Source organism: Staurois parvus, unplaced genomic scaffold (assembly GCF_062004578.1).
Source record: "Staurois parvus isolate SC_StPar_1 unplaced genomic scaffold, SC_StPar_1.0 ptg001284l, whole genome shotgun sequence".
Classification (NCBI taxonomy): domain Eukaryota; kingdom Metazoa; phylum Chordata; class Amphibia; order Anura; family Ranidae; genus Staurois; species Staurois parvus.
The window spans coordinates 1,435,691-1,460,826 of NW_028319080.1; the positions used below are offsets into that span (position 1 = coordinate 1,435,691).

Genomic DNA, 25,136 nt, shown 5'->3' on the forward strand with positions numbered 1-25,136 from the left:
TCAGGCTCCTGCCTAGAACTCTCTGCCCATACCTCTGTACAGGCAGATGGTTCCTGAGCTGTAGGCAGTGTGACTGAAGTATGGGCATGCTGATCGGTGCGCTCGCAGTTCAAACTACAAGTCCATCTGTCAGGGTGACAGTGGGTGTGGGGAGAAGGGCCCCTGCACGTTGTCACAGTGTGGGATGGAGGGCTGAGCAGGGGGGTGCAGCCTGGTAAGATGTTATACCCTAAATATGGGTATAACATGTAACACGTTACTAAAGGTGAGCTTAGCCTTTAATGGCTCCTCCAAGCATTGGCAAAACACACAAATGTTTGTGCGCAAAACCACACAAAAAATGGGTCAAGGACTTTTTTTTCCCTGTGTTTCTGCAGGTAGGGCAGCCCACTGAAGTTAATGAGCTGTGCTACACACAGAACGCAGCCCCCGGTGATGTAAACCTAAGAACACACAGGACCCTTCCACCATCAACTTTATGTAAACTGATTTAAATGTAAGTCAAATCCAGGCAAGCAGTCATATACTGTATATGCAGCAGTGCACCTCATATAAAGAGTTTTATATCTGCCTGGAGTTCACCTTCAAAATGGTTAACAATGTAATTTAAATTGCCATCCATTTATAATCAATAGATAACAATATGTGATTAGTAGGGCAGAAATCATGATAGGTATTTACGGACAATAATAAAAATTATATATAATAAATAATTATAAATGATAAATAATTAAGTTTGATAAAAATTAAATGCATGCCATAGAAAGGTATAATCATGCCCCATAGGCTTTCCTCCACAAATGGATACATAAGCTCTGATACTTATAGTTGTATACTGGTCATATGTAAAATGTAGTAACAGTTGCCAGTACAGAGCATCCATAGGACGTATAAATTTGCTGCAACATAGATGATGCAAAAAGATGGATGATCAAACTTGGGAGATTTTCCCATGATATAACTACAATGTCTCCAGACGATGCTAAGCTTCCCATCTGTAAAAAAAAAGTTGAGATCAAGATATATTATATATTATAGAAGTGTACAACTAATGGGGGATATAGCATACCCTGAATGCAAAATAGAATGCAAACAGAATGCAAATTAAAATGAAAAACTGTAGCATTTTATTTGACTAGTTCCCATCCAGGCTAATTTTGACATTTCTCTCATACATGGAAAAAGTAGCGCTTTTGCTAGAAAATGACTTATAACCCCCAAACATTTATAAAATATATATATATATATATATATATATATATTTTTTTTTTTTTTTTTTTAAACAAAGACCCTAGAGAATAAACTGGCTGTTTGGTTGTTGTTGCAGTTTTTTTTTATGTTGCACGATACTTGAGCAGCGGTTTATCAAACTCAAATTTTCATGAATTAATACACTTTACTGAGTCACAGTGAACACAAAAACAATATAATACCCAATTTTTTGGTAAAACAAAAAAGATGATGTTAGGCCAAGTACATAGATACCTAACATGTCACGCTTTAAAATTGTATATGCCCGTGGAATGGCACTAAATTGCAGTACCTAAAAATCTCCATAGGCAATGCTTTAAAAGCCTTTACAGGTAACAGGTTTAGAATTTCACAGGAGGTCTGTAGCTAGAATTATTGCTCTAACTCTTATGTTTTCAGAAATACCTCATATGTGTGGTGCAATCGCCATTTACACATGCATGTTTGACTGATGCTCGTGTTCACCTTTGTGCGTGAGCACAGGGGAATGGGAGCACTTTAAAACTTTTTTTATTTTATTATTTACTTTCTTTAATTTTTCAACACTGTACTATTAAATTTTTTTTGGGATTCACTTTTTTTGCTTTTGCAAGGGATTACCAACATCAGGAAGGAAAGAAGTCCCAGGAGCCGCATATCTGCCAACATTCACCAGATATTGGTCTTTTTCTCAGTTGAGCAGCAGCCAATGAGGTGTTTATCTCTCCATTGGTCAAATCTCTATTCCCATGGCTAAGCCACATGGGCGGAGTGAAACGTATTAGGGGTGTGGCCTGGACAGAGTCTAGACTGAGGCTACTTCCACTTACATGAGGGTTTTGTGTGGTGTATGGCTTTCCTTCCTCATTGAAGTTTTCCTCAAGTTTTTTTCCATTTGGAAGAAGTCACAAGAAGCGACGAAACACATCAGGGTGGAGCCATCACGCTACTAGGAAGAGTGTTTTGCACAGAGATGAGGGCTTGGTGATCCTACTATCTTATTCTTAAAGGGGCCACTATTTGATTATACAGCTATTCCCTTCTTAAAGTGATGCACTACTGTTTAATAGTCCATTTGTTTTGTGAGCGCATTTTCATTGGTTTAATAAATGGTTTATGGTGCTTCTACATGGTAAAACAGTATGTGCAGTTTTTGTCTTATCTGTGACTATGGTGGAGAGATACAGTTGTGGCCAAAATTATTCAACCCCCACTGAAATTGAGTGTTTTGGCCAGTTTGACATTGCTTTTGATCATTCAGTCATCTTGCTTACATTTACATTAAAGAGGCACTTGTAGGTCAGACAAATATAACATAACAGTTATAATGAAATAACCACAAATGTCTTTTCTGTGCTCACAGCATTATCAGTTTTATTCAACCCCCAAGTGACATTCAATCTTAGTACTTAGTACAGCATCCTTTTACAGTTATAACAGCTTTTAAACGTGAAGCATAGCTTGACACAAGTGTCTTGCAGCGATCTACGGGTATCTTCGCCCATTCTTCATGGGCAAAGGCCTCCAGTTCAGTCACATTCTTAGGCTTGCGCACTGCAACTGCTTTCTTTAAGTCCCACCAGAGGTTCTCAATCGGATTTAAGTCTGGTGACTGCGATGGCCACTCCAAAATGTTCCAGCCTTTCCTCTGCAACCATGCTCTAGTGGACTTGGAGGTATGCTTGGGATCATTGTCCTGTTGAAAGGTCCAACGTCTCCCAAGCCTCAGGTGTGTGACGGACTGCATCACGTTTCCATCCAATATCTCCTGGTACTGAAGAGAATTCATGGTACCTTGCACACGCTGAAGCTTCCCTGTACCTGCAGAAGCAAAACAGCCCCAAAGCATGATTGACCCTCCACCATGCTTCACAGTAGGCAAGGTGTTCTTTTCATCATAGGCCTTGTTCTTCCTCCTCCAAACATAGCGTTGATCCATGGGCCCAAACAGTTCTAATTTTGTTTCATCAGTCCACAGAACACTATCCCACAACTTTTGTGGTTTGTCCACATGGCTTTTGGCATACTGCAGTCGACTCTTCTTATTCTTTGGAGACAGCAAGGGGGTACGCCTGGGAGTTCTGGCACGGAGGCCTTCATTACGCAGTGTGCGTCTTATTGTCTGGGCTGAAACTTCTGTACCCACATCTGACAAATCTTTTCTCAGTTCCTCAGCAGTCACACGGGGACTTCTCTCCACTCTACGCTTCAGGTAGCGCACAGCAGTCGAAGTCAGCATCTTCTTTCTGCCACGACCAGGTAGCGTTTCAACAGTGCCCTTTGCCTTGAATTTGCGAATGATGCTTCCTAAGGTGTCTCTTGGTATGTTTAACATCTTTGCAATCTTCTTATAGCCATTGCCCTTCCTGTGAAGAGAAATCACCTCTTCTCTTGTCTTCCTGGACCATTCTCTTGCCTTCACCATGTTTGTAACCACACCAGTAAATGTCTAGAAGGAGCTGAGTATCACAGTCATTTTAAAGCTGCCTAATTGGTGCTTATTATGCTTGATTGCTGCTCGGTGACATCCACAGGTGTTTTCAATACCTGATGGAAAGCACCTGTATGAACCTCTGTTCTTCAGAGTGGTAGTCTTTAAGGGGTTGAATAATTGTGGCAATGAAGAAACCACATAAGAACCATTTACTACTGTATTACATAAACAATTGATGTCATTTTAGTTGCATTTGGGTTACAACGTCCTTGTAGGATTTGATTCTGAATACAATTCCAAATGTACACTATAGTCCCTAAACCCCTTTACAGCATTGGGGGTTGAATAATTTTGGCCACAACTGTATATTCTGGGCGGTCTGGTTCCATGGATGTACCTGCAAGGAAGAATTGAAGGAAGAATAAGAAACATTTCGCTCAACTATTTAGAGCTTGGTGACCTTCATATACAGAGAGGAACAGAAGTATTTGAACACCCTGCGATTTTGCAAGTTCTCCCATTTAGAAATCATGGAGGGGTCTGAAATTCACATTGTAGGTGCATTCCCACCCTGAGAGACAGAATTTAAAAAAAAAATTCAGGAAATCACATTGTATGATTTTTAAAGAATTTATTTGTCTTGCACTGCTGAACATAAGTATTTGAACACCTAAGAAACAGCAAGAATTCTGGCTCTCAAAAACCTGTTACTGTGCCTTTAAAAAGTCCACCTCTACTCCACTCATTAATCTAATTTAGTAGCACCTGTCTGAGCTCTTTAAAGACATCTGTCCACCCCACAGTCAGTCAAACGCCAACTACTACCATGGGCAAGACTAAAGAGCTGTCAAAAGACACCAGAGACAAAATTGTGCATCTCCACAAGGCTGGAAAGGGCTATGGGGCAATTGCCAAGCTGCTTGGTGAAAATAGATCAACTGTTGGAGCAATTGTTAGAAAATGGAAGAGCCTAAAGACGACTGTCAGTCTCCCTCGGACTGCTGCAGAGAGAGCTATACAGAGGATTGGTTCCAGGTAATTGCCCTCCCTCGGACTGGGGCTCCATGCAAGATCTCACCTCGTGGGGCATCACTGATGATAAGAAAGGTGAGGAATCAGCCCAGAACTACAAGGGAGGAGCTGGTCAATGAAATGAAGAGAGCTGGGACCACAGTTTCAAAGGTCACTGTCGGTAGAACACTACGCCGTCATGGTTTCAAATCATGCATTGCACGGAAGGTTCCCCTGCTCAAGTCATCACATGTCCAGGCCCATCAGAAGTTTGCCAATGACCATCTGGATGATCCAGAGGAGGCATGGGAGAAAGTCATGTGTTCAGATGAGACCAAAGTAGAACTTTTTGGTCTAAACTTCACTCGTCGTGTTTGGAGGAAAAAGAAGGATGAGTTGCATCCCAAGAACACCATCCCTACTGTGAAGCATGGGGGTGGTAATATCATGCTTTGGGGGTGCTTTTCTGCGAAGGGGACAGGACGACTGCACTGTATTAAGGAGATGATGAATGGGGCCATTTATTGTGAGATTTTGAGCAACAACCTCCTTCCCTCAGTCAAAGCATTGAAGATGGGTCGTGGCTTGGTCTTCCAACATGACAACGACCCGAAGCACACAGCCAGGATAACCAAGGAGTGGCTTCGTAAGAAGCATATCAAGGTTCTGGAGTGGCCTAGTCAGTCTCCAGACCTAAATCCAATAGAACATCTGAGCTGAAACTCCGTGTTGCTCAGCGATAGCCCCGAAACCTGACAGATCTAGAGGAGATCTGTGTGGAGGAGTGGGCCAAAATCCCTGTTGCAGTGCAAACCTGGTCAAGAACTACAGGAAACGTCTGACCTCTGTAATTGCAAACAAAGGCTTCTGTACCAAATATTAACACTGATTTTCTCAGGTGTTCAAATACTTATGTTCAGCAGTGCAAGACAAATACATTCTTTAAAAAATCATACAATGTGATTTCCTGAATTTTTTTTTAAATTCTGTCTCAGAGTGGTAATGCACCTACAATGTGAATTTCAGACCCCTCCATGATTTCTAAGTGGGAGAACTTGCAGAATCGCAGGGGGTTCAAATACTTCTGTTCCTCACTGTAGGTTTTAAATCAAGGTGAGAGCAAAGAGTGAACGGTGGTGGGCATCACTGAAGAAACACCATTTGTATTTGTATACACATTGGGACTGTTATATTTGAAGATGTGGACTTGGACTGGGTGAATTCTTAGTCTAACACTAGACATGGTTATTATCACAGAGGTGGTGGAACCCTCTAGTGGCAGCACTATTTATTTATTTTTATTTATTTATTATTTCAGGTACTTATATAGCACTGTCAATTTACACAGCGCTTTACGCATATATATTGTACATTCACATCAGTCCCTAATCCTCAAGGGGTGTACAATCTAAGGTCCCTAACTCACATTCATACATACACATATTAGGGCCAATTTAGACAGGATCCAATTAACCTACCAGCATGTCTTTTGAATAAACTATAGTTTATTTTGCAAATTTTGTGTGTCACAATATAGACACAATCACATTATACATATGTTTTGATGATTCTGTAGTCTAATTTTTCATTACATAGCAACATCACAGGGGTGGTGACAGTCTCTAAAAGTTAATTGTTTTTTTTTAATTCGGTCATATGATATATATGTAATTTAAGATTCAGCTATGCACATGTTGAATGTTTCTCACTATACTAGTGTCACTGGTTTAGGATATATTATTTATTATAATTTTTGATACATTAATAAAGCGCAGCACTGTTTTTTTTTTTAAAGTTTTTTGTTTGTGAGGTCACCTTCCGTGCACTGCAGCAACTTTAAAACACTGGAAGGATTAACACAAAAAAAGTTATAATTATCAAGGTTGCACAGAGAATACATATTTTTAATACAGCATCTCATATATTACAAAAAAATATATTACAATAAAAAATTAAGGCTGGCCATTTATGGTAAAAGTTTTCACATGAAATACATATTTATCTTAACTGGTTTAATTACAAAGCAACAATCCCTTATTATATCATTATCCCTTAGCAAATATTCAAATATATAAAGCAAAATGTAATGGTTTCAGGTCGTTTAAAAAAAAAAATTTCTATGGTATGTTTTAAACTGATATTTTATTTATCTTTTATCAATGTATATATAATCTTTATGTTACAAATAAACATATCATACATGGTCCAGCTGTGAGTTACAGGGATGGCAGGGAGAGAATGCAGGGTTAGAGAACCACTCCCCTGAATCATTTAGCTGTGTGTGAATTGGAGCTTGAGCTACTGAGCTCAGTAAACATGCTTTGTTTTCCAGAAAAGGCATTAACATTTGATAACAATATGAACAAAATTACAGCACTCCATCAGGAAATAATATAGATATACAGTGTCTTGAAAAAGTATTCATACCCCTTGAAATTCTCCACATTTTGTCATGTTACAACCAAAAACGTAAATTTATTTTATTGGAATTATATATGATAGACCAACATAAAGTGGCACATAATTGTGAAGTGGAATGAAAATGATAAAAGTTTTTAATTTTTTTTTACAAATATCTGAAAAGTGTGGCGTGCATTTGTATTCAGTCCCCTCTACTCTGATACCCCTAACAAAAATCTAGTGGAACCAATTGCCTTCAGAAGTCACCTAATTAGTAAATAGAGTCCACCTGTGTGTAATTTAATCTCAGTATAAATACAGCTGTTCTGTGAAGCCCTCAGAGGTTTGTTAGAGAACATTAGTAAACAAATGGCATCATGAAGGAACACATCAGACAAGTCAGGGATAAAGCTGTGGAGAAGTTTAAAGCAGGGTTAAGTTATAAAAAAATATGCCAAGCTTTGAACATCTCACGGAGCACTGTTCAATTCATCATCCGAAAATGGAAAGAGTATGGCACAACTGCAAACCTACCAAGACATGGCCGTCCACCTAAACTGACAGCCTGGGCAAGGAGAGCATTAATCAGAGAAGCAGCCAAGAGGTCCATGGGAACTCTGGAGGAGCTGCAGAGATCCACAGCTCAGATGGGTTGAATCTGTCCACAGGACAACTATTAGTCGTGCGCTCCACAAATCTGGCCTTTATGGAAGAGTGGCAAGAAGAAAGCCATTGTTGGAAGAAAGCCATAAGAAGTCCTGTTTGCATTTCGCGAGAAGCCACGTGGGAGACACAGCAAACATGCACCTGTAGGATGTTACTGTACAAAAGTAATTTAATATAATTATATATATATATAATATATATAATTGTAATATAATTTTATGTTTTACTTTTGGTATTTTGTTTTGATTTGTAGAATGTGTACAGTATCAGTGGGAGAGGATCTTCGTGGTATAGGCCATCGTGTCTCCAGGTCACCGGGCAGTTATTCCTTGTAATTGAGAATGTATCTACATCTCTGGATCGTGTAATTAATATTACATTTACATCAGGGAACAATATTTTTTTTTTATAAAGAACTCTTCCAATGGTGTCTGTGAGGGTAAATTCATTAAGAGATAAATAGTGCATGAAGTTTTGTTGCAAAATATCTCATGTGATATTTATCTCACAAGTAGTCTGTTTCCACAAAAACATGCCTCATTTTACCATTTCAATACCGGGCAATTTTCCCCCTTCCTGCCCAGGCCAGTTTTCAGGTTTTAGCGCTTTCACACTTTGAATGACAATTGCGCGGTCATACAACATTGTACCCAAACTGAAATTTTATCATTTTCTTCACACAACTAGAGCTTTCTTGTGGTGGTATTTAATCACCGCTGGGGTTTTTATTTTTTGCTAAATTAACAAAAAAAAGACCAAAAATTTTGAAAAAAACACGTTTTTCTTTGTTTCTGTTATAAAAGTTTGCAAATAAATAATTGTTCTTAATAAATTTAGGCCGAGATGTATTCTCCTACATGTCTTTGGTGAAAATAACTCAAATTAGGATGTATTTTTTAGTTTGTAGGAAGGTTATAGAGTTCACAAACTATGGTATAGATCTGAATATTGATCAATCCTGAAGTACTGACGGCTCGTCAGCTCGTGACAAGCTGCAGAGTTTCTCTCCCTCGATCAGCTCCCCCCTCCCTCCCCCCGTCCAGTACACACCCCCGCCCCCTAGTAAAACACTCCCCTTACACAGCAAATTCTAAAAATGTTAACCCCTTCCTCCCCAGTGACATTAGTACAGTTTCAGTGTTTTTTTTTCACTGATCACTGTATTGGTGTCACTGGGGATGTCAGTGACCCCAAGTCAGTTCCCCCCCAGTGTCAAAATGTCCGCCGCAGTCCCGCAGTCCCGCCATAAGTCGCTGGTCGCCGCCATATGTCGCTGATTGCTGCCATATGTCGCTGATCGGTGCCATTATTAGTATAAATAAAAATTAAAAATCCCAGTATCTTTCCCGCCATTTGTAAACGCTATAACTTTCACGTAAACCAATTAATTTACACGTATTGGGTTTTTTTTTAGCAAAGACATGTCGCAGAATGCATTTTGGCAGAAATTTATGACTAAATTTGATTTTTGCATTTTTTTTTTACTGGACATGTTTTATAGCAAAAAGTCCAAAATATTGTTTTTTTTTCCTCAAAATTGTCAGCCTTTTTTTTTAAAGCGCAAAAAATAAAAAACGCACAGGAGATCAAATACCACCGAAAGAAAGCTCAATTTGTGGGGAAAAAAGGATGTAAATTTCATTTATGTACCGTATTGCATGACCGCGCAATTGTCCATTTAACTAGCGCAGCGCTGTATAGCAGAAAAATGGCGTAAATTGCAGTATTTATACCATAGTTTGTAGACGCTATAACTTCCACGCAAAGCAATCAATATACACTTATTGGGATTTTTTTTACCAAAAACATGCAGCAGAATACATTTTGGCCTAAATTTATAACCAACTTTGAGTTTATTATATATTTTTTAAAGCTGAAAGTAAAAAATATTGTTTTTCTTCAAAATTTTTGGCCTTTTTTTGTTTATAGCGTGAAAAATAAAAAGCGCACAGGTGATCAAATTACACCGAAAGAAAGCTCTATTTGTGTGAAAAAAAGGACGTAAATTTCATTTGGGTGCAGCATTGCATGACCGCGCAATTATCAGTTGAATTAGTGCAGCGCCGAGTAGCAAAAAGAGGCCTGGTCATTAAGGGGGGTAAATCCTCAGGAGGGCAAGTGACTTATGGCGGCGATCAGCGACTTGTGGTGGGAATGCGGGACTGTGGTGGATATTCTGACACTGGGGGGAAACTGACTTGGGGTCACGGACATCCCCAGTGACACCAATACAGTGATCAGTGAAAAAAAACCCCACTGAGACCGAACAATGCAGAAGAGCTGAAGGCCGCTATTGAAGCATCCTGGTCTTCCATAACACCTCAGCAGTGCCACAGGCTGATAGCTTTTATGCCACACCGCGTTGAGGCAGTAATTGCTACAAAAGGGGCCCAAACCAAGTACTGAGTACATATGCATGCTTATACTTTTCAGAGGTCCGATATTGTTCTATGTACAATCCTTGTTTTATTGATTGCATGTAATATTCTAATTTTCTGAGATTGTGGATTTGGGGTTTTCATGAGCTGTAAGCCATAATCATCACAATTATGACAAATCACGACTTGAACTATCTTGCTTTGCATGTAATGAGTCTATCTCATATATTTGTTTCACCTTTTAAGTTGCATTACTGAAATAAATGAACTTTTGCACGATATTCTAATTTTTTGAGTTTCATCTGTATGTCTGCTGCAATGGAGTCTGTCAGGAAAAGGGTAATAGTTCACCAGGTATGTAAGTCATTGAAGCTCATCTACAACACTTAGCCAAAACTTCAAAGCATTTTTATATTATAAGTAACTCATTCACAGAAAAGTAACTTTAAGTAATTTCAATGTATGCATCAGAAAGGCAAAGAGCTACTTGAAATGCTATGTTGTTAGCTTTTTCTGTTTCACTCACCCCATTTCACACTGAGAGTCTCATCCCCCAGACTGCTGTGGTCCACATGACAGGAGTAAGTGTCTCCCTCCTTGGTTGGCACTTCCACACTGACTCTGATCTGATAGGTGCCATCAGGATGGGGGAGAATTGGAGTCATTTCATCTGAAGGAACATGGTCCTCCCCATTCCTCATCCACTTCACATCCACAGGTCGGGGGTGAAACCCGTACACCAGGCACTGAAGTCTGGTCACACCATCGGACTGACGACGGCCCCACACCTTCACCTCTGGACGAACTGAAAAAAAGAAATAAGGTATGATAGAGAAATATAAGGGAACAATACATGGACATATATTTTGTCTAATCTAATTTGCAGATTCTCAAAGACAGGCAAATGAAGGAATAACATCATACTATAGCTCCTTAATATTATTCCTTTGGTTCACACATTGAGAGAGGAAGATTTGTATTATCTGTGTATTCATATATTCATCCAAATATTCATCTCTCAGCACACAACAATTTCAAGATCACAAAAAAAAAATTCTCATTGAGGACAACAAAAAGGGTCCATCTAGCAGTGATGAAAAAATGGAACAGAAAGCACCGTCCATCCACTATTGATGATCATATGTCCCATAAAGACATTGTTATTATAAAAATAATCAGCAAAGAGGTTGTATGAAATACCATGTGTAGCGCCCCTCTAGATAGTCAGGGGAAGCTAGAGTTCAATTTTCAGTTAAGAGGGCTGAGTAGCAGCCTGGGAGTGATGGTTAGTCGGGTCGAGTTTTGGTCAAAGCTGAGAGGCTCTGCAGGTCAGTTCCTAGATACCTCCCCCTGCTCTAGAATCTTGGAAAAGATTCTAGAATCAGTGGGCAGGGGTGAGGAAGGGCTGGCCTGCACACTTGGAGGACCTTGGCTAATCCCCAAGCAGGAGGCTTGGCATGAGGTCAGGGCAGCCTTCAAATGAGGTGGAGCCTGCTCAGTAGTAGGAGAGTTTGAGTGGAAGATGAAGTGAGAGAGAGGCTGAAGAGCAGGAGCCTGGGAAGGTGACCAGTTGAGAAGGGGCTCACCTCCAGGCAGTGGAGCTGGAAAAGAAGAAAGCTCAGGACCTCATCGGCCCTCAGAGCGAGGACCACCTATATAACAAGGAAGGAGCTGCCCAGAGGACGGCCTGGAAGCAGCCACCGACCCAGCTGCTCAGGAGGACTGAGTGGGTAGCCCTACACCCCCTGGTCCATTAAGGGGTAAGAGCACTCTAATGGGAAACTGTATTAACTTTCTACCCAGGACTAGCTTACAGCTTAAAGTGGCATGCACTGGATCCCCTGCCCAGGAAATCCTTCAGACAGCTGGATAGAGGAGTATCTGGGGTGATACACTAGAAGAAGTTTGCTAGCTCTCCAGAAGAGAACTTTGCTGTTTAAAGAGATTTGTACATGGTTCCAGGAAGAATGTCCTCAGCTGCTGCTCCCTTGGGCATTCCATACACCCCTTACCCCATTCAAGTTATTCATCCCCTAATAAAAAAAAAACAGGCTCAAGGACTGGTTGCTGTCTCCTGGACGCATGTCTGTGTGGAAGATGCATGTTGCCTGACTGTGCAGAACTATAGGAGGACCCAAAACTTCAGCAACTCCTAAGAGGGTAGTGCTACACGTGTTCCTTTCCCCCCTTTGAATCCATAATACAGTATCTCAAGGAAGTGAGTACACCTCTCACATTTTTGCAAATATTTTATAATATCTTTTCATGTGACAACACTGAAGAAATTACACTTTGCTACAATGTAAAGCAGTGAGTGTACAGCTTGTATAACATGTAAATTTGCTGTCCCCTCAAAATAACTCAACACACCGCCATTAATGTCTAAACCGCTGGCAACAAAAGTGAGTACACCCCTAAGTGACAAGGTCCAAATTGGGCCCAAAGTGTCAATATTTTGTGTGGCCACCATTATTTTCCAGCACTTCCTTAACCCTCTTGGGCATGGAGTTCACCAGAGCTTCACAGGTTGCCACTGGAGTCCTCTTCCACTCCTCCATGACTTCATCACGGAGCTGGTGGATGTTAGAGACCTTGCACTCCTCCACATTCCGTTTGAGTATGACCCACAGATGCTCAATAGGGTTTAGGTCTGGAGAAATGCTTGGACAGTCCATCACCTTTACCCTCAGCTTCTTTAGCAAGGCAGTGGTCGGGATCGTTATGTTGGAATACTGCCCTGCAGCCCTGAGGGGATCATTCTCTGCTTCAGTATATCACAGTACATGTTGGCATTCATGGTTCCTACAATGCTGGCAGCACTCATGCAGTGCCAGACCATGACACTCCCACCACCATGCTTGACTGTAGGCAAGACACACTTGTCTTTGTACTCCTCACCTGGTTGCCGTTACACATGCTTGATACCATCTGAACCAAATCAGTTTATCTTGGTCTCATCAGACCACAGGACATGGTTCCAGTAATCCATGTCCTTAGTCTGCTTGTCTTCAGCAAACTGTGGGCTTTCTTGTGCATCATCTTTAGAAGAGGCTTCCTTCTGGGACGACAGCCATGAAGACCAATTTGATGCAGTGTGCGGTGTATGGTCTGAGCACTGACAGTCTGACTCCCCCACCCCTTCAACCTCTGCAGCAATGCGGTCAGCATTCATACGTCTATTCTCAAAGACAACTTCTGGATATGACGCTGAGCACTCAACTTCTTTGGTTGACCATGGCGAAGCCTGTTCTGAACGGAACCTGTCCTGTTACACCGCTCTATGGTCTTGGCCACTGTGCTGCAGCTCAGTTTCAGGGTCTTGGCAATCTTTTTATAGCCTAGGTCATCTCTATGTAGAGCAACAATTCTTTTTTTCAGATACTCAGAGAGTTATTTGCCATGAGGTGCCATGCTGAACTTCCAGTGACCAGTATGAGAGAGTGAGAGTGAAAACACAAAATTTAACACACTACGTCTCCCCATTCACACCTGAGACCTTTTAACACTAATGAATCACATGACACCGGGGAGGGAAAATGGCTGAATGGGCCCAATTTGGACATTTTCACTTAGGAGTGTACTCACTTTTGTTGCCAGCGGATTAGACATTAATGGCTGTGTGTTGAGTTATTTTGAGGGGACAGCAAATTTACACTGTTATACAAGCTGTACACTCACTACGTCACATTGTAGCAAAGTGTCATTTCTTCAGTGTTGTCACATGAAAAGATATAATAAAATATTTACAAAAATGTAAGGGATGTACTCACTTCTGTGAGATACTGTATGTCATCAGTTTGTGGAATTAGCAATGGTTATGCTTCTCAAGAAAAAAAAAAAACTGTGGCTGTATATATGTAACATTGTATTGGAAATACCACACTACTGTTCCTAGTTAGAAGCTTTAGTACAGTACAGTGTACAGTAAGTACAATTTCTCAATTTGACTAGCTATTAGCGTGCAAAAGTCTTTTAGTAGAGCAAATCTCTAAAATATTAAAAATATATGATATGTAGCTCTATCCTTTGTAATGGCAACAGGGAAGCAACCAAATGTAGCACTACTCCCTTAGGATATGCTGAATTTTTGGATCTCCCTACAGTCCTGCACAGCCAGGCAACATGCATTTTCACAAACGTGCATCCAGGAGTCAGTAATCAGTCCTTGAGGTTTATTTTTGTAATGTTATTAGGAGAATTGAACTTGGATGGGGTAAGGGGTGTACGGGATGCCCAAAAGAACTGAGGGACTGGGACAACTCCCTGATCTTTGTACAAGTGAGTGCAGCACAGTCTTTTCTGGAGAGCTAGCCAGCATCTCCTGTAGTACCACCCCTGACCCCAATGTTCCTCTGGCTGCATAGAGGAATCCCTGAGCAGGGGATCCAGTAGCTGTCACTTTAATTAACAAGACAGTCCCGGGTGGTGGCTAATCTGGTTTCCCACTAGAGTGCTCCTTCCCCTATGTGGCCCAGGGGGTGCAGGTCTACTCACTCAGTCCTTCTCGAGTGTTGCTAATGGGTTGGTGGCTGCTACCAGGCCTTTTAGCTGGGCTGCTCCTTCCCTGCCTCACAGGTGGTTCTCTCTCAGGGGGCTGGTGAAGTCCCCCTTCCAATTTCCTCTGCTTGTAGTGAGCCCCTCTCCATCCGGCCCCCCTCATAGGCTCCTGCTCTAGCCTCACATCCTCTCTATCTTCTATCTGAACCAGGGGAGGACGGACTATTTGGAAACTCGGGCACTGCCTGGTACCCTTTTGATAGGCTTTTTTGAGTTTGGGCAAGGACACAGGGGCCCCATGATCCCCTATTGCCCGGGGGCCCCATGAGTTGTCAGTCCGCCCCTGATCTGAACTCTCCTCCAACTCTCCTGCAGTTGAGCAGACTCAGTTACTCCTAAAAGCTGTCCTGGCCCCCTGCCAAGCCTCCTGTTGGGGATTGGCCAGGATCCTATAAGAGTATAGACCAGCCACTCCTCAAATCTAACTACTGCTTCTAGATCTTTCTCCAAAGTTCTAGAACGTGGAAATTCCAAAGGACTTGTCTGCAGAGCTTCTCAGCTATGACCCAAATTTGACCCCTGCTAGCTATCACACCCAGGCTGCTACTCAGCCTTACTAGCTTACAATGGAACTAGAGCTCCCCCTAGATAACTAGGAGGGTGCTACACATATATCAATGTGATTTTAGAATTGCCAACCCAAATGTCTGAAGGTTCCATTGGGGAAATTTTCTTTTTTTCTTGGGTTTCGACAATTTAAGTATCACAGTCATCCAGAAGAGTCATTTTTTATATTTGAGCTGACCATTGCTAATCACATTGTTTGTTAGTTATATTTAACTGGACATGTTCTGTAATGTTAAAGACATTTTGTAGCTTATCCAATCCAATTCTTCAGTTCTAATGAGTGTCAGGAAAATTATTTGCATTCCTCACTGCACTGCACTGCACTGCATATACAAAGTTACTTTGCTTGTGTTTGGGTGTTGGGTCTTTTGAAAGTACAAGTTCCTGTCTCTTTGTATTCCTGAGATTGAAAGACTCAGAGATGTGATGTTTGTTAAAGTGTTACTGAACCCAGTATTCACTATATCTGGTCTCCCACAGTACACAGAACATGTAAACGTAATCATTTTAGTAAATATAGACTGCTAAATACCTTTCCTCATCAGTAGTATATGGTAGTCTTGTGATTCTATCAGTGTCCAGCTGAGCACTGGCTAAGGCTTGTAAGATGTAAGAGGGAGTTTTCATTCTCCTTCGACTGTCCTAGAGGCTGCATGTCCCTTGACCCTCTCTCTGGACAGTGCTGATTGGCCCTTTGCTAATCACATGCACTCTCCCAAAGGGGGGGAAAAAAACTATCTGGCAATACATACCAAAATGAGCATGTGCAGAGTGACTACTAGGACTCTGTGCTATCAGCAGATGGATTGGGGACTGTGGAAGAAGGGGAGGATCAGAGAAGACAGGATCCGTTTTTTTTACACAATGCAAAGGATTAACCCCTTAGGTTCCACAGTGAGTATAACAAGCATGGTTTACTGCATATACAGGCCGATTTTCCTGTTGTGGGTTTGGTAACACTCTAAAGATCCTCATTTTTTTTTCAAAACTCCAGCTACATTGGGATGACTATATTACTCTGTGTGTTTTGCTTCTCTCTTTGCTTTATGATTCTGTGTTATTGTCATGGATTAGAAAACCCACTCCCACTAGGGGTAGAGAGGCTAACCAGGATTTTGTGTGGCAGTCGAGCTTATATTGATGAAAGCCACGGGGAGGACACAGAGTGCTTGGCCAGCTGCTCACTTAGAGGAGGAGACAATTAAATACACTGCCTGGTCTTCACAAGAGCTCCTAGAGGTGGAGATGTTCTGCTGCAGATAGTGTCCAGGTTGTGGTCCTCCAACTCACCCAAGCAAGTCGAAACTCAGAGTATGTAAGACACTGTTGCAGCGCTGGGTTAGTGGGTACACAGCATAACAAGAGAACATACAGACTGGTGTAGACAAACAGAAACAAGTGAAGTGAAAAAAGGGAAGGAAAGAAAGACAAGATGCTGGTAGGACTGCACAGGGTAACAAGGTAGGAAACAAAGGAACACAAGATACACAAGCATAGGATCACAAGAAGGGGTACACAAGACTAGATGAGGAGGAGCACAAAGGCAATGCAAACATTAGGGATCACAAGAGAAACTAGTAGCACAGGAATCACAAAGTAATACATTTTGGATATTTTTTGTTGCATGCCAAACCTTGTCCTTCAGTTGAAGATCTGGAGCCTTTCATCAGTGCTGATAAGTGAATCTTTTGTGTTTTGCAGCTGATAATTTAAGATGACTCTGAACTTGAGACCAGATCTGCTTCATATTCTTCTGCAAATCATCCAGTGCAGGAACTTCCAGAGCACAAGGTATCAGCAAGAGGATATGTGGCTGTTTACCATAAACCAGGGGGTCAGCAACCAGTAGATTGTGATCTACCTGTAGATCTTGGTCAGGTGACTGGTAGATCATGGTCAGGACTTGCTGACCTGCCATCCCAGAGCATCAAACAGATTGCAATGCAGGGGGACTTCTTGCACCTGCCAAGCATGACCCATTCAAGTGAATGAGGCCAATCCGCAAGTGCCCTGCTACCTTGTGCAGTACAGCAAACAAGGGGTTTAAACAGGCAGTGGTGTGTTGCTTTCTTACCACCTGCTTTGACCCCTTGGACCCCACAGAAGCATGCAGTTGCGGGGCACTTGCAGAGTGGCCCCATTAAACTGTATGGGTCTCAATTGACAGGCGTTGGCACCCACCAAAAGCAACAGGGGGTGTAATTCCTGCTGCAGCATGTGTACACCTGTGGCTGCTGGCTCAGCAGCTAAAGGGGGTAGGGATTGGGGGCAGTAAAACTGTGACTCAACTGCAGGGTTGCCCACTCCCAAATTTACATGTTAACAAGCCCTAAGGGTGCTACTGCCAAATGCAACTAAGGGCTCATTCACAAGTGCAGCAGGCACTGCTGCTCCTCTGTGAAGTGATATGAATGTGTTTGACAGGTGGTGCGGAGGCGATATGTTGCCTCCTCAGCACCTAATTTAAACCCATGACTGCCGTGCAATGCGGCACGGTAGTACGGCAATTAGAGGCTTAAATCAGGTGTGAGTAGGTGACATTGGTCAACACTGTGCCCAGTGATCTTCTCCCATGTTTTTCAGATAGATCTCCACCTCTTTAGGTTTGCCTAATTTGTTCTTTCAATCTCTGCATTGGATTGCATATGAAGCTGAAGGAAATGTATGATTACCTCCAGGGATTTACAGAGACCTCTCCAAAAGCGCAAGGTAAGTTGGACCCCATGGTCGGACACTAGGGTAGTTGGCATTCCATGAAGTTTTAAAATCTCTCGAATAAGGATTAGCACTAAAAGCAGCTGCCAAAGGAAGAAATAGAAGATGTATGAAGTGGTATGATTCTCCAAGATGGCGAATCTATCTACGTCTATCCAAATTATGGTACAATCCTCAGATGGAGACAGATCTGTAGTAAAGTCCATAGCCATATAGCACCAAGGTTATTCTGGAAAAGGCAGTGGTAGAATGTCCCTGCAGAAGCTTGAGTAGGAGACTTGGTCTTTGCACAGATTTGGTCTGTGTCCAGGCCACCAGGCCACGTGAGAGAGAGGAGTAAAAAGGTTCTATGGATCACGGGGTGTCCAGAAAACTTAGAAACATGGGCCCAGCATAAAATTTTGGTGTGTACTCAACGGGTACAAACGTTTTGCCAGGAGAAATGGCTGGGATAGAGGTCTGGGCCAGGACTCAAGTAGGTGGAATAATAAACTCTGGCTTAATTAAAGGTTTCTAATCTTGCATGTCAAATGAACAGGAAAGACTATCTGCATGAGAATTGGCTGTCCATGGTTTGACAGAAAAGGCAAAACCAAACTGAAAAAGGAATAAGGACTAACAAGCCTGTCTAGGATACAAGCAAGGTGTAGACTGAAGGTATTGCAGGTTCTTATAGTCCGTATATATTGTGATTTAATCAGGTGAACCTTCAAGGATGCATTGCTATTCTTCTAGGTCCAGTTTTACAGCAAGTAATTCTCAATTTCTGATGAAGTAGTTTTTCTCTGCTGGGGAAAATAACTTTGAGAAAAACAGCAGGTGGCTGCCTAGTTCCACTAAGGTACTGAAAAAGGACTGCTCCAACTCCTGCAGAGCAGGCATCATCTTCAGTGGGGAAAGGTTTGGTAATGTCTGATAGCACACAGATATAGCAGGGCCAGAAAGGAAAGCTTGTTTTAGTGAGTAAAATGCTTCTACTGATTTGTGCAACCAGTTCTTGGGATCATTGTTTTTCCAAGTATGGGCTTTTATTGGGGTCATGGCATGAAGTAGAGGTCAAGAAGCTGCTTATATTAGTTGGTGAAGCCCAAGAAGTTCTAGACAGCATTTAGGCTGCTAGGCAAGGGTCAGTTGGTAATAGTGGCAGCCATTTCAGGGTCCACGAAGAGTCCATCCTTGAAGACAACTAAAAAGGGCACTTGAGTGAGTTTAAGGGAACACTCTTCTTCTTTAACATAGAGCCCATTTGTCCTGAAGATGCTGGGTGTGAGGTGGACATGCTGTCTGTGCGCAGAAAGATTTGGAGAAAACAGAAGAGTATATCTTCCAAATAGATGGCCACACAAACAGAAAGTCCTGAAAGAACTCATTCACAAAATGCTGGAAAACTGCAGGGGTTTTGCACAAAGGGCAATACAAGATATTCATAGTGGTTGTCTCTAGTGTTGAATGCAGTTTTCCACTCATCTCCTTCTTTTATGTGAATCAGACTGTGAGAACCCTGCAAATTTATTTTAATAACATTTGAGCCCCATGGAGATAGTCAAACAATTCAGAAATGAGGGGCAATTGGTGATGGCTCTTTATTGTGATGGCGTTCAGTCCTCGATAGTCTATGCAGGGGCGAAACGAGCTGTCTGATTGGATGCTGCAACCTTGGATGCCATCTTTATTGAGGGCAATGAATGGCACTGCCTCAGTTCGCATGCAGTTGCGAGGTAGATAGTGTAGGGACAGGTTCATCACTGGATAGGGAGAGTGCAGTAGCGCTAGGGAAAGGTTCCTGTGGAGGAGGGACACAGTAGGAGATCTGCTGCTGCTCCACTGATCTGGGACCTGAGTGACCTGAAGACTTCTGCCAGTCTGCAGATGTGCCGCACCGCTACTTTGAGTAACAGCCACCCTCTTCATTCAGAGGCTATTGCCGGTTCAGTAAGCAGCAGTAAGTTAGATACCAATAGTTGGCTCTATCACATTACCCCTAGTCCTGATATAAGTGAACTGCATATTAATAAGGTTCTGCTGCCACAATTCTGGGATTGCTGAGTAAGCTTCTGCCATTTCCTTGGCACATGTAATTGCTGTTCTGTTGATCCAATCACAACCGCGCCAATTACTTGGTCTCTGAGTGTCTTTCCTCCACCTCAAGTACCGGTTGTGTGGCCCCGTCCACAATCTTTTTTACAAATAGGTTGCTTAGTTTGATTTAATCTGCCGCCCCAGCTGACTATACCTATCATTAAACATATTCCCTCCCACCTCCTTCTGCCTATCCTGTATAAAAAGGATCTGTATACTGTATTGGGTCCAGTCATGTGATCCTGCAGATCTGTGTAAGGTGGTCTTTACAATGGCTCTAAATTCCTGGGATCTGTGATGTCACCCATAGGCTCCCATGACCCAGCTGTTGTTGGCACTCCCTCCTCTCCCCTATAGCAGCTGCTCACTTACACAGGGAAGTCAGAGCTGAGGGATCACATGACCAGACTGGATTAAAAATAGGGAAGTATATAGATATTTTTTTAATACATGGTGGGCAGGATAGGTAGGAGGAGGGGGAGGGAGTTTTTAAAAAATATCTATGTTTAGGCTTCTCTTCCATTTTGTTTTTTGTTTCAATTTTTCCTTATAATAAGACAAACCACACCTACACAGAAGAAGAACAATGTCATACACAGACCAATACTAATCAACAAAGGTTTGGATGAATGAAAATAGACTGACGTTCTCAGGAAAAATCAAATCCTGTCAGTGGTGCAAAACTCATAGCCACTTTCTAAAGTTCTGGCTTAAAGGCTAAGTTCACCTTCTGAACACGTTAGATGTCCCACCCATGTTTAGGGTGTAACATGTTCAGCAACCTCCCCCTGCACCCCCAACCCCCCTTCCCTGTGACAGGGGTCTTTTAACCCTGCACCCGCTGTAACATTTTAAAATCAATGTGGATGTGCAGGGCTCCACCCACACAGCTTCGTCATTCATTCACAGAAAGTTGTGAATGAGAAAACTACAAGTCTCGTCCGTCACTGCAGCAGATGACTTGTAGTTTTCATTGAATTGTGAGGGCATTGATGAGCTCCCTCGTAGTTCATTCACACTCCCTCCAGATTGCAAACTGACAGACCGTACAGCGGTATAGGCTGAAAGCTGGAGGGAAGGGGTGCAGGAGCCTGAAAGTGCACCTGTAATCTGCTGATCATAGGTGAAATACTTTACAAACTCCTGTTTAAAAAAAAAATGCTAATTTTTTTAAGCTGCAAAAAATATGTTAAAAAAATCATAATGGTGAAGCGCTATGCTTGAAAATGATCATAAACAAAAAATGTGATAATAAAGTGCAATAAATGAATAAATAAATATCGAAAATGTATATATTGCTGATAATCATGATCATAAACAAAAAATGTGATAATAAAGTGCAATAAATGAATAAATAAATATCGAAAATGTATATATTGCTGATAATCCCACACTATTGATAATGTGCAAAAACTGCTGTTCCCAATTCCATAAATAATGTGCCACTCACAGAACTGACTAGACTAAGGTCCACATACCTCAGACCAGATCAGATAAAAATAGAAAATAATTCATATAAATATATTGTAAAAATGAATTAAATCGTGATATAAACAAGTGCAATAAGAATAAATAAATAACACAGAGGTAATAGATGAATATAATATCACAATGATAAAGTGTTGATAAACCCACACTTGTGATAATGTGTAAACACTTAATCAATTATATAACTGATATGCCAATCAAACGACTAACCAGACCAATTTGTGGGATAAACCAGTGGTGTGTTACTAAATCTAATTCAAAACAAAGTGACAAGTGCTCAAGATATACAGCATAAATATATTCACAGAGATGCCATCCACAATAAAGTGCGAACCAATGTGTGCAAATAATATTGGTGTGCAAATATGCAAATAAAGTGCTTCACTTCTCCACTCCAAGCTTGATATGTGCTCTGGTGACACTCTAGTGTATCTATCCTTAAGTGACTAGAGTGCCTCCTCACCTCCTTAACTCGACCCCTAGGGGCCACAGCTCATTTGGTTATCAGATGTTCCACACCATGAGGGATCTCAAACACCTGGCTCCACTGGCTCCACAAAAAAAATGTGTAGTTCTTATTTTTTTTGTGAAAGGGAAACTTATCCTTTGAAGTATATCTAAACCCAAAACCAAAAATGTATTGTGCTGCAGACTACTAGTCTTAGATGTGATGGCTACATTTGTTTTCTTTTTTTCAAAATTCTTTGCTTTATTTTTACTTGGCAATTATATCACTCATTTACTGTAACTATGGGGGATGCTATGATTATCACCCTATGCTGCACTCCTGATATAGACTGCAAACATGTCTATCTCTTAATTTCCTCTACATGGAAACCATGGTAATTGGTAGTTTTAGCTAGATTCATTAAATTGGCAAAAGTATTGGGACGCCTGCCTTTACACACACATGAACTTTAATGGCACCTCAGTCTTAGTATGTTTCAACATTGAGTTGTCCCACCCTTTGCAGCTATAACAGCTTCAATTCTTATGGAAAGCTTTCCACAAGGTTTAGGAGGGTGTCTATGGGAAGGTTTGACCATTCTTCCAGAAGTGCATTTGTGAGGTCAGGTACTGATGTCTGACGAGAAGGCCTGGCTCGCAGTCTCCGCTTTAATTTATCCCAAAGGTGTTCTGTCTGGTTGAGGTACAGGCCAGTCAAGTTCCTCCACCCCAAACTCACTCATCCATGTCTTTATGGACCTTGCTTTGTGCACAGGAAGGGGCCAACCCAAACTGTTCCCACAAAGTTGCATTGAACTTGGTGATATAAGGCTTGGATGCAGCTGCCCGGCCATGGAAACCCATTCCATGAAGCTCTCTACGCACTGTTGTTGTGCTAATCTGAAGGCCACACAAAGTTTGGAGTTCTTTAGCTACTGACTCTGTAGACAGTTGGTGACTTCTGCGTACTGTGCGCTTCAGTATGTGCTGACCCCACTCTGTCATTTTACTTGGCCTACCACTTCGTGGCTAAGTTGCTTCTCCCAGCTGCTTCCACTTTGTTATAACACCACTAACAGTTGATCGTGGAATATTTAGTACCCAGGAAATGTCACGGATGGACTTATTGCACAGGGGGCAACCTATCACGGTACCACGCTTGGAATTCACTGAGCTCCTGAGAGCGACCCATTCTTTCACAAAAGGTTTGTAGAAGCAGTCTGCATGCCTAGGTGCTTGATTTTATTTACCTGTGGCCGTGGAGGTGATTGGAACACCTGAATCCAATGATATGGAGAGCTGGCCCAATACTTTTGGCAATATAGTGTAGCTAGAAAGGAGGATATTCTTTGATTAAGCTCACAGGAAGTGACAAGAACACTGCATTCCTTGGGAAGATCAACAGGTATTTTATGTATTTGCTGAAAATGTTCTTAGCTTGAAAAAAAACCTAATGCAGACACCACACCACTACACAGACTATAAGTTGCAATATTTTAGTTTTTTCTTTTTGAGTTTAGTTATCTTATAAGGATATGAGTTTTCAAAATAAATGGAGTTATACTGGAATCAGGAAGAATTTAGCAGGCTTGTTGTCTTTGTAGTGGGCCAGGGTCTAATCTAGGTAATGCCAGATTGTGTTCACAGGCTGAAATCTGAATTTGTTGTTTCTACAGATATACTGTACTTTTCAGAATGGGTCAAAGACACTTCACAGAGGGGTTGTGTTTTATTGTGAATATAATGTATAATTACCTTTTTTCTCCAGCTCTTTTCTTCCATATTGGATATATTGTCTCAACTTTGGAATACAGATATTCTCCAGATAATTCTTCCTTCTCTCCCCAGCTCTGCTTCCAGGGCTGTTCCATTCTTGTGTAGTGATCTCAGCCTTGGGCATGGTCGGGATATAGATCCATCTCTGTGTGTCCAGGTAGGCAAAATCTCTCCCATCATACCCAATGTGGCAATACCCATTAGTGCTGCCATCATCATTCAGCTCACAGCCAAAAGTCACCTGGAAGCAATGGACTCCTGCATAATTCAATAAAAAAAAAATGTTACACAGGCACAGAATAGGTTGCGTAATGACTGACATGACATGTATACAGAGGTGTATATACCACAAGGCAAACAAGGCATTTGCCTAGGGCAACATTTTTCAGGGGGGGCAGCACTGCCCCTCAGAAGAAGGGACACACTCGGCATAGGGAACCTGGTGGGTTTCGAGAGAGGCTGTGGTGTTCATGACGGTGTATGCACAGCCCGACTCTCATTCCGGGGGATGTCCGGAGCTGTGAAGGTGAGTGTCTTTCTGTCTCTCGCCAAGGGGGATGGTGGCTGGTTTATGGAGGGCAGTTGTAGTGGAAGACTCTCTCAGGTGGGAGGCAGGGGTGTTGTTGGTCAATGTCAGGCTCTCTCTGTGGGGAGGCGCCAATTTTTGTGTTGCCTAGGGCAGCATGAAACATAAATACACCACTGCATGTATACACATGTAATGTGTTCTAGTTCAGACATGGAGAGGTACCAGTAAATTTCCACATTTAAAGGGAATACATTGTGGTTTAATGTACATTTTCTTTCTTATTATTATTATGGTCGAGACTAAAAACAAAAAAATTTATGTTTAATTTTTCTCAAAATGAAATGTTACATATTACACATATTACATTTTGTATTCTCATTTTGGGTCAGCAAGATGATCTTTAGGTTCCTTTTCACATGTTTATCGATTTGCCTCTCTGTTGTAAAAAGACTGTTGCTTACAGACCTCAGTAGATAATACAAGAAGATACAAAGGACTTTCTTGATGACATCCAATAATCAGCAACACAATATATCATATAAAACTTGTATTTATTGGAAATAACATTAAAATCATATGATAAAATAGTGTACACCACTTAAATTAACACATAGAATGTCCCCTAGCATAGAGCAGAGGTCTCTGGTGACAAGTCCCTTTAATTGTCACATATATAATACAGATTATATTTTCATAGATCATACATGGATGCATTCAATGTTCAGCTTTCCTTACAGCTTGAATATGGACCAAGTCATAACTCAAAGCATTTAATTTAAAGCTTCATCAAGTGTACAAAGTCACAAGGAAATGAAACAATAATCATGATCTATATATAGACATTGTGATCTGTATTAAA

At 41.5% G+C, this 25,136-nt stretch overlaps 1 protein-coding gene across 1 annotated transcript in view; it reads right to left on the reverse strand.

The window, feature by feature from the left end:
* LOC149437610 (class I histocompatibility antigen, F10 alpha chain-like) overlaps positions 1 to 25,136 on the reverse strand; it is a 52,642-nt gene that overhangs the window by 10,525 nt on the left and 16,981 nt on the right. Inside the window, exons 2-3 of the mRNA XM_089660863.1 lie at positions 23,728 to 24,006; positions 10,646 to 10,924 (exon numbers count right to left, since the gene is read on the reverse strand). Of these exons, the coding sequence (XP_089516989.1) occupies positions 10,646 to 10,924; positions 23,728 to 23,872 (424 nt within the window). The 5' untranslated portion in view covers positions 23,873 to 24,006. The remainder of the gene's footprint in view (positions 1 to 10,645; positions 10,925 to 23,727; positions 24,007 to 25,136) is intronic.